This window comes from Asparagus officinalis, chromosome 1 (genome assembly GCF_001876935.1).
Source record: "Asparagus officinalis chromosome 1, Aspof.V1, whole genome shotgun sequence".
In the NCBI taxonomy this organism is placed as follows: Eukaryota; Viridiplantae; Streptophyta; class Magnoliopsida; order Asparagales; family Asparagaceae; genus Asparagus; species Asparagus officinalis.
The window spans coordinates 120897874-120907348 of record NC_033794.1 but is presented as its reverse complement, the minus strand read 5'-3'; the positions used below and the strand labels follow the sequence as shown (position 1 = coordinate 120907348).

The window sequence follows — 9475 nt, the reverse complement described above, 5'->3', positions numbered from 1 at the left end:
TTTTCTGTCAATCATGCAAACCTGAGGATGAATTTATGTAATTTACCCGTTTTTCATTCTTCTTGTTAATTGCTGATAGAGATTTTTCTCCTGTTTCAGTTGCCAATACGCTCCTCTGGAAAGATAAAAAACAAACATTTACCGTTTTGCTACTTGTAGCTACTCTATATTATTACCTGTTTGCATCTGGATATACCTTCATCACAGCAATGGCAAAGCTTATCTCACTGGCTGCAATGTTCTTGTTCGTTCACAGTGTGCTGCCTAATGAAATGTATGACTTTTTATTTTGTCTCCAACAAGAAGAGTTATGGGAAGCAACAATTTATTTTCTTTTGACATCACAAGTCATAAGCATATTTGGACCATGGTCCTTGGATCTCAAACTTGAATCAATTTCATTACTTGGTTCATTGCATAAACACAAATTCCTAATGAAAAGTTCAGCCTGTTCTCTTGTATTCTAGTTTAGGATGACTATATAAATGCAATAGCTAGCCGCATCTCTTTTAAAATAACAATCATTCGACATATTTAATTTTATGCTGGATTTTACATGCATTATCCATTATGATTACAGATTTGGCATCAAATTTGAGAAGGTACCGCCTTCATATTTTCACTTATCAGAAGGCAAGGCTCACCATCTTGCTTACTCGGTAACTTCTTCATGGAATTCCACAATTGATGTACTAAAATCTCTTTGCAAGGGGAAAGACTGGCCACTGTTTCTTAAGGTATACACTCATTTGCAGCTTATCTTGAGTGGATCCAAAATACCAGTTTTCTCTTATATTGGTTATTTACTTGATATTGGTATGCTCTTCATTTTCACCCATTTGCAACTTAGTCAAAGAGAATGAGAAAATAGATTTTGTTCGAGTTTTAGGCTAAACTGCATGTTCTAACAGGTGGTGGTCATTCTATTGTTTCTCAACCTTCTTGGAGCCGTGTCTCTACAAAGCATATTTAAAATAGGTTTCAATCGAATGCTTCTCTCTATTATTGTCCTTTAACAATTTCAATGCCCTTATTGAAATGATGGATTTGCTCCTTTCTTTTTCCTTAGGTGTTCCGCTACTTTTCTTTGGCTTTGTTGCTTATGAGAAATGGGAGGATGAAATTGATGGACTATCCAGTAAAGCTTCCTCACGGTTTATGAAGCTGAAATCTAGTGCCATTCAGAAATTCTCAAAGCATTAAGTACCTACAACAGCACTAATATCATGTATAATAGATTACATGTGTTGCTTAGACGCTATGAGGGTGAATGTTAGATTTCAAGATTACATATTTGCTGATTAGCCTTTGATGGTGAATTTGTTAAGGTACTCCCACTCGGTATTGTTGAACTAATTGGAGCAAATATCAGTTTTGTTGTACTTTTACTACTGTTTGTATCAATATTCAAGTTCCTGTTATCTCCCTTATATTGTAGTTCACTGCCATTGAGCGCTTGGAGCTTTTCATTGTATTCATTACTTGCTCAGTATCAGTTTCATATACTCCTTGTATTCATTATTTGTTCAGTATCAGTTTCATACGCTCCACATCTTGAGATGAGACCCCAAAAGCCTGAGTCCTTTCTCAGAGCCCTATGAGGTATCCACCTGATGAGCTTGTATGCTTAGCTCAATTATTTCCTTTAGAGAGAGAAATTATCTCTATGAAATAATCTGGATCAAAGCTACCACATGCATTAGTATGGAGAGCAACATGCAAGAAAGAGTGACATCGACTGACCCGGATGGTCGATAGGTTTTAATATAGCTCCCACATTGTTAGGTTCAACCTAGACTCGGTTATAAATAATCATAAGTAAAAAAAAAGTTGGCATCAAAAATTGAAGTTTAGTTTGCTAATGAAAGCATCAGCAGAAACTTTACTTGAATCAAAATTCTCAACCGCAAGGCAAGTACTTGGAAGTTTAGTTTGCACAACATCAAGTATTTCTCAAGATGAACCATCTTTTACAATACTATTTATACAACGCATCATGTGCTTTCAGTTTTATCCATTTCTTTATTTATATGTTTTCATATACGCATATACATATCACATGCAGTAAGCTGGGGCATACGCAGGTTTGTAGAGAAATGGCTTAACAGCATGAGAGTATCCTGATGGACGAGTGTATGTAAATTTGACGCCAGCATGGGCATCTCCTCTGCGGGTGCAGTGCCCGTGGAAGCTGCTGATGGGCCTCGCCAAGCACGAGTCCCAGCGATCACTCTCAGGCATCGTCTCTGCTACTGTGTAAACACCTTTCGAGTTTGTGAAAGCTTGGTAGTTGAGAACCTCGCCAGACTTCGTTATGCAGAGTACGGCAACCTCAGCTCCTGGAATCAAACGGTAAACTTTCAGACCCGGAATGATTGATAATCAGACACACCCCTAGCATGAGTGTAGCCATGCATATTCGTTGAATATTTTATTAGCATCTATTCCCCAGTTAGTTGAGATGTCATGTAGGAATCATGTGATGATAAATTATTTTCTGCCCTCAGTTTAACTTCCAAAAAAAAAAGAAAAAAAAACACACACACACTAAATTGAGGAATAAAGGAGTACATGGCTACCATCATAGCACATGGTATCCGCACTTAACCCAAAATATAAAACGGAAAACCAGAGGCATCATGTTTGACTACAAACCTAAGCTAATATGGGTGCTTTCTGTCCTTATCGATCTTTGATTCTTTCTAAAATGAAGTTTTTATTCTGCTGATAGGCCATAAACTGTACAGGATCTCTTTTCCGACTTCAATATTAGCACAATTCTATGATAGCACTTACAGCTGAGATGTTTTAATTCTTTCCCAAAATATTCATTTACTGTTCTTCCTAATAAAAAGCTAGACCCTTTTCTTAAGTTAAAATAAACCATATGCACCTTATCTAGGAATTTTAGATAGAACACTCAGTTATAATTACTAAGAACAAAGAAATTAACTCTCTTGATCGAGTACAAATCATGAGCCCCAAGGCCAAGAGTAAATTTAAGAAAAAAATCTATAAAAAAGAAAAGCACGAGAAAGAAATGCCTCATGAAACTAGCATCTCAAATTGTCGCTATGTATACCAAACGATCACATTCATCACACCAAAAATTTGGACCTAAAAGTAACCTGGGTATTCAGACATAATAAAATGAAATTAAAAACAGGATTCATTGAACATATTTTTGTCTGGACTAACATAAAATATATAGATAGACTCCATCCAGCCCGAAAAAGCAATACAAGGACAGATCACCTAATAGATGAAACTGAGATGAGGAAAGACATACTCCTAGAAAATTAAGTGTTAGTGTGTTACCAATCTGGAACACCAAGACATGCAGTTTATTTCTTCATGGATTCTCTTCTCATAGTTATATGTCAAACCACTCTTTGCCTTATTTTTCATCCAAAGTACAGCCTGCGACAAGACTTAAAGCATTAATATGGACCGTCCCAAAACAGAAAACCCCTAAAGACTAGTAAAAGCATCCCGAAACAGAAAAACCACTATTCTCCTTATTTTTCAATCCTGCACTAGTGACAGCGGTACCATCGGCCTGATTAGCTCTAGTTCAACAAGGTACTCCCAAGTCCAGTGAGATCCTTAGAAAGTTTAAATCTAAACTTGCAAAAAGGATACCTACAGGTTGATTTTAAAATTAAATGTCCAGCATGCAGCTTATTTGGTCTGCCTACCTGAGAAGATGGCTGAGAAGTTGTCTGACGGAACTCATCAATCGAATTCCACAATGAAATCAACTGTCATTTGCTTCAAGAGTTGAGTTATCACTTATCATTGACTTCAGTTCTGTCTACGTGTCTGATACTTTGAGGCTGCAATTCTATTTTACTAGTGTGCTGTCCGTGCAAAGCACGGCGATATTTTTTTCCACGCTACAGTAATCATGGTTTTAAATGCTGCAGCAAGATTTTTCTGAATTGCTACAGTATCCCATGTTTTTTTAATTATTACAGTATATCCATGCTACAGCATTAATGCTATAGTATTTTCAAAGAACGCTACAGTTCCCACCTCTGTTACAACAATTTTTCTTTTAAAACGCTACAATATCCCGTGTGTTACAGTAATAATGATGTATTAATATTTATTGTAGTATTTATTGTAGCATGAACAGTGAATCTTGGATTCTCCCATTTGTATAGAGGAGTAGATGAATAGCCCGTATCATGATAGAATTGTTTTTTTTTTAATTTAAACCTGGCAATATATATAGTATGCTATTGGAACATTTTCTTTGTGCCTCTCTGGGTTTGGTGGTGCGTCAAAGCTGAACATAATTTTTATAAGAAATCTGCCACATTCTTCTTTCTTTAGAGAACCAGGTCATCCTAATAGAAGCAAAACAGTGAGAGAGAAAATGAATCTGGAGGGGGGAAAAAACCCACCGTCAATACGAAAAAAATCACATCTCCCCACAGGCCTTTCTTTGAGATGAAAAAGAAATTATATGAAATACATTCCAACATTATGGAATATACAAGGATCTTGACAGGATTATGAAGAAATTTACTTTTCAAATTAATAAAGTGGATGAGAACAAAACTTCTGATAAAATCTAGTCCAGACCCATCAGTATTTACAGGACCTCTTACCCATGAGAAGTTCAATGTGGAATGATACCTTCTCAGACTGTTCTTGAACCAATCAGATTGATCTATAAGATGAAAGGGAAGGAGAAAAGATGAGAACAGTCTTTCGCGCATGAACTTGAATAATATATATTGCAGAATTAAATTGAAGAAATCTCCTTTCTGTGTCGTTTATTTAGTCTCCCAATGCTTTTCTCCCAAACATAAGCCCCATCATTATGGATCACATTAGATATGTGAATTCGATTGTGAAATAAAATTTGTATCCCTTAGCTGAAGGAACAAGGGCATATAAGTAGGAAGAGGATTTGGTTCCTAGCTCGAGTTAGGTATGAAAATGAATGGGGAATACGATACCGGTTTCACAAGAGATTTGGATTTTAAATAGGAGAATTACAAGATCAAGTAAGAGGAGCAGGGGCTTTGATTGTACTCAAGAGTGAGCATGAATAGAGAGGAAGAAGATGGGAGTAAAAGCTCTATCAAAGTTACTTCATGTAACCTCAACCAAACATTGCCTTTGTTGATCACTATGCCTTCCAGAATACTATATTTCCAACATGTGAATATTCCATGTGAATGACGTCCCTTGTCTTCATTATGTCGACTAAATAGTATCTAATTTGATATGTCAAAAGATTGTCAGAATGACCAAAACTCATATTAGGCATAAATTTTGGGATTTTGATGATTTCTACCTCTTATTATCCACAATCTCAACTCTAATGTTTTGAACCTCATATTTTCTTCTGCAATCTTTCTTCAGTCTGAATCCAACCATCAACAATCATGCTCTGATTTACTAGACTTTCAGCATACCTTTCGCCAGTGATATAGCTCTCCTCATAGATCAAAGAAAGTGTATGCTTGTTGTAAAGTTGAATATGACTATCATTGTTAATGGACAAATTAAAATCAGGTTTCCATTGAAATCTAGTATTATTGTGCAACTAGTTTCCTTTCGTTGACAACAGCAACTACTCCAGATTGTTTTTGTCTTGGATATTTATTGTAGAATTCATTCAGCCTATTGAGGATTTTCTTGGAGTAGTTGATGATTTTGTTGAAGTTGTCAAATTGACCAAGATTGATGCATCAATGTGTAGTTGTAGCCATCTGCTGGGGTAAATCAACGATATGACATCCAGTAACATCAAGAAAGAAAACAAACAAACGCAAAATTTTAGTAAGATCAAGCTCTTGCAAAAGATAGCTAGGAATTACTTTATATATACTGTTAATTTGACTAAAACTGGGAAAAATACAAGTTTATACTCAAATTAAAAAGGAAGTCCTGGGCCCCTGGCTAATGACATGCCAAATATCAATGGAATTCGAGATCGCCACAGATTTCAAATCAACAAAAATCTCCTATTAAATCCATTCTAAACTCAAATCCTTAACAATTTATTGATCCACGTCTTGATTTTCTTTGCCAGGATTTATTGATCCACGTCTTGATTTTCTTTGCCAGGATTTTTCTTGAACAACGGTTTCTGCTAGTTTCATCTTAGAAACAGATAGAGAAGGTGATAAACTAAGCCACTAGTTAGTATAGATTAATTTTTTCCAAGATCATGAAAGTATTTTCTACCAATTACTATAATTCCCCACTATTATCTCATACAAGTTCAAGGAACTAGTAAATACTAATGATTCAGACATCATGGGGTGAACTCCAAGACAATTATCCTTCGGCCAACAGGAGGTTTTTGGAAGAAAAGAAATTATTAGAACCAATATTTTTCTCTACTTTATAGTAATTTTCATTTATATATGTTCCTAAAATCAACTCCAATAGCATGTCACTGGTAACCCTCAAACCCAAAATAGAATTTGAATTACTGATTGATCTTATAAAATCGAAATTCTTCAGCTAAAGAGCTTGTAAAATTTAAAAGATAAAAATAATCATTTACTGCACTCTATAATCTTAAAGGAACATTATGCATACGAAAATCAAGTCAATGGGGAAAAAATGAATCATAAAATGAAATGTTTCAATTTGGAGTCTTGGAGTCCCATGATTAGCTCATCTGACAAAAGAACAAACTTTTTATGAAGAACCAATTTGCTGCTTACCCAACATTGAATAACACGAAGATCATTTTCCTTTCATTTTATGCAGATTAACTTTAAAGAAGACGAGAAAAAAGATTAAGAATTAATACTGAAACTATCCCAAAGAAAAAATATGACTAGATTCAGATTTGTAGAGAACTTGATGAATGCAACTCATACACTACTTGAAAATTATAGAAATTTTACTCAAAAGGATTTGAGAGAAATATGCCTATTTCATTTTTTGAAACTTCACTCAAAAGGATATGAGAGAAATATGCCTATTTCATTTTTTGTGGTTATAGGTATCCAATTAACTTTATTTGTTGAATTGAAATTTACTTTAGACCATGTAAATATCTATTCCAACATTATGACAGAGGTTGCATTGAGTATAAGACCTAAAATGCAAGGGTTCAAATTCCAACACATCAGGGAAGTTGAGGTTAACAGAATCAAACATTTCAATTCAACCAAGAAGCATGAACTGGATTCACAATTTCCTGATTCCTTGCTTCGCAAACTCCAAAAAGACCTAACAGCTTAGGGTACACCTAACCAAACAGATCAAACATAAGCTTAACGAAATTTAAGAATGTAGAAGTATAGATATTAGGAGCGTGGGACGCTGTAGCGAACCACTACCTGGTTCAATCTTCCTGGATTAATAGTGGAACACGACCCGATTCACCAACTCCAACGAACCGCTTTAGAATTCAGACAAGTTAAAAAAATTTAAACAAATAACTCTTTTCAAAAGAATAAACAAAAAAAATGTGAGAAACTAAGCAAATATAGTATGTATATCTTAATTGCAGAATGATTCTCAATGTTCTTTTACCATTACTTATATCAACTAGATTATTTCTTAAATTTGACTATTGCCAAACCTTTGTTTCCTACATTTAAGAACCAAACCTAAAACGTATCACATTCCCTAGCATACTGTATAAGCCTACCCACCTCGTACCCGAATTCCTAATGAGCGGCGTGCCCCGCTTCCGTTCCCATCCCATGAACCAGAGTGACTGGGTTCCAAGCAAATAGTAAAATTACACAAAGGATCATCTGATCATCTCTATCAAAACGCCTATATTATTAAGCAAATACTGGTAGCAGCCTCTGTACCAGCAACCTTGGCACGATCAATTGAACAGCCTCTACAATGTTTTAATCAAGTTAAAATATATACAAAGTAACACAGGTTGATATCTCTAGTTTACAGTCTCCAAAGACCAAAATGAAGAGCAATTGCACAGGTTATTCGCTCCCAAATAGGCAAAACCCCCAATGTTTCGCCATCATCGTCTTCTGATGTAAAATCATTGCTTACAACCCTAACGCCAAATTATCAACTCAAATAAGCCCAACTCTAGAACACAAACTCCTACCATAAACAATATATATCTTAATAAAACCCGATGAACAAAGCAGTGGGATTCATAACAAATCATAACACTAATCAAGTAACAAACTAAAACCCATCAGGGTTTCAAATATCCAACAAGACTTCCACTGAATTACCCAACATTCAATAACAACCATAATCAATCCATCGCATGATATCAACAACCAATCAAGTAACATATATGTTGGCTAAGCTAAAAACATCAAACTAGTGGAACAATCAAGACTAAAACAAAAACCCATCAATCTTTTCAAGTAATAAAAGTCACCCAACTGATAATTTTGCGAGATTTTTTTATGTTCCTTAATCAGGACAGAAACAAATAAAACCAATATCAGAGAGAGGGATTGACCTTGTAAAGGGTGATCTTCAGGGCCAATGGATGAATCCCCGCACACATCGCAGACCACTCTCCCATGGATCTCTCCGGTCCACGCCTCCGCAGAGCACGTGAGCGCCAGCAGCAGCACGAGCGCGCGGATCATGCTCCTCCCCTGAAAAAATCCCATCTTTTCGGATCAAGGCTGTGCCTCCCTCCCCTTCCTTTTTCTGATGTCGGTTCTATCTCTGCTATGGATTGATTTCAAGGATTCAATCATGTTAATAGGACTAGAAAATTTTTACCTTTGGGTGAGTTGGGCAAGTGTCCCTTTTTGGTCTGTATAATTAATAATTAATCAGTTTATTTCTGGCTCATATACTAAAATTGGGTCTTAATTGCACTTAAATACCCTATAGTTTCAACTAATTGCACCTGTACACCCCTCACTTGTTTTTGTCGGCGCTTAAAAAACAGAGCTTTTAGAGCAAGTGCATCAAGCTCCCAGTTGGGAGTCTTAGTCAGCAAGCTCTCAAGAGCTCTCAACCTTATTGGAATAAAAAATTAAAAAAGTAAGCCTTGGGAGGCACTCTTTCTTTTATGGAGCTCCAACAAGCTCCTAGTTAGAAGCTCCAACAATATCAAAAAAACTCATATTCTATTTTAATATTTTACCCATTACTTTTAATTATATTTAAACCTCTTGTATTTTATTTCTAACCGTTGGATACGGCCTTCGAGGGAGCGCACACGGTCTTCGAGGCAACCTACGGTCTTCGAGGGAGCGCACACGGTCTTCGAGGTAACCCGCGGCTTTTGAGGGAACGCACACGGTCTTCGAGGTAACCCGCGGTCTTCGATGTTGGGCACGAATTTCGAGGTATCGCAAACTTTGACCGTCAACCGACTGATTCCTATAAAATTCGACGGCTTCTCTCCTCAACCCATCATCTCCCAGAATAAAATGTCTAGCTCATCTAGCTCTAGCGATGATGAAATGATGAAGACGTTCTTTCTTATGGGAGCTGTTGTCGTTGAGGAAGAAGAACAAGAGAAATGTTCAACTTCAGTTCA

General features: G+C 36.1%; 2 protein-coding genes across 2 annotated transcripts in view; one reads left to right on the top strand and one right to left on the bottom strand.

The window, feature by feature from the left end:
- Positions 1-1430, top strand: part of LOC109829223 (3beta-hydroxysteroid-dehydrogenase/decarboxylase) — an 8169-nt gene extending 6739 nt beyond the window's left edge. The window contains exons 9-12 of the mRNA XM_020396386.1: positions 100-274; positions 581-737; positions 912-978; positions 1070-1430. Of these exons, the coding sequence (XP_020251975.1) occupies positions 100-274; positions 581-737; positions 912-978; positions 1070-1203 (533 nt within the window). The 3' untranslated portion in view covers positions 1204-1430. The remainder of the gene's footprint in view (positions 1-99; positions 275-580; positions 738-911; positions 979-1069) is intronic.
- LOC109829222 lies at positions 1917-8674 on the bottom strand. The gene is made up of 2 exons (XM_020396384.1): positions 8435-8674; positions 1917-2339 (listed from the first exon to the last, which is right to left on the bottom strand). Exons 1-2 carry the CDS (start codon positions 8589-8591, stop codon positions 2056-2058), a joined length of 441 nt encoding a protein of 146 aa, XP_020251973.1. The 5' UTR covers positions 8592-8674; the 3' UTR covers positions 1917-2055.

Excerpts from the sequence above, each read along its gene's own strand:
- LOC109829222 (XM_020396384.1), bottom strand. The coding sequence starts at position 8,591 with ATGGGATTTTTTCAGGGGAGGAGCATGATCCGCGCGCTCGTGCTGCTG. Across the intron at positions 2,340-8,434 it reads TGAAGATCACCCTTTACAAG|GAGCTGAGGTTGCCGTACTC; the intron begins GTCAATCCCTCT and ends GTTTGATTCCAG.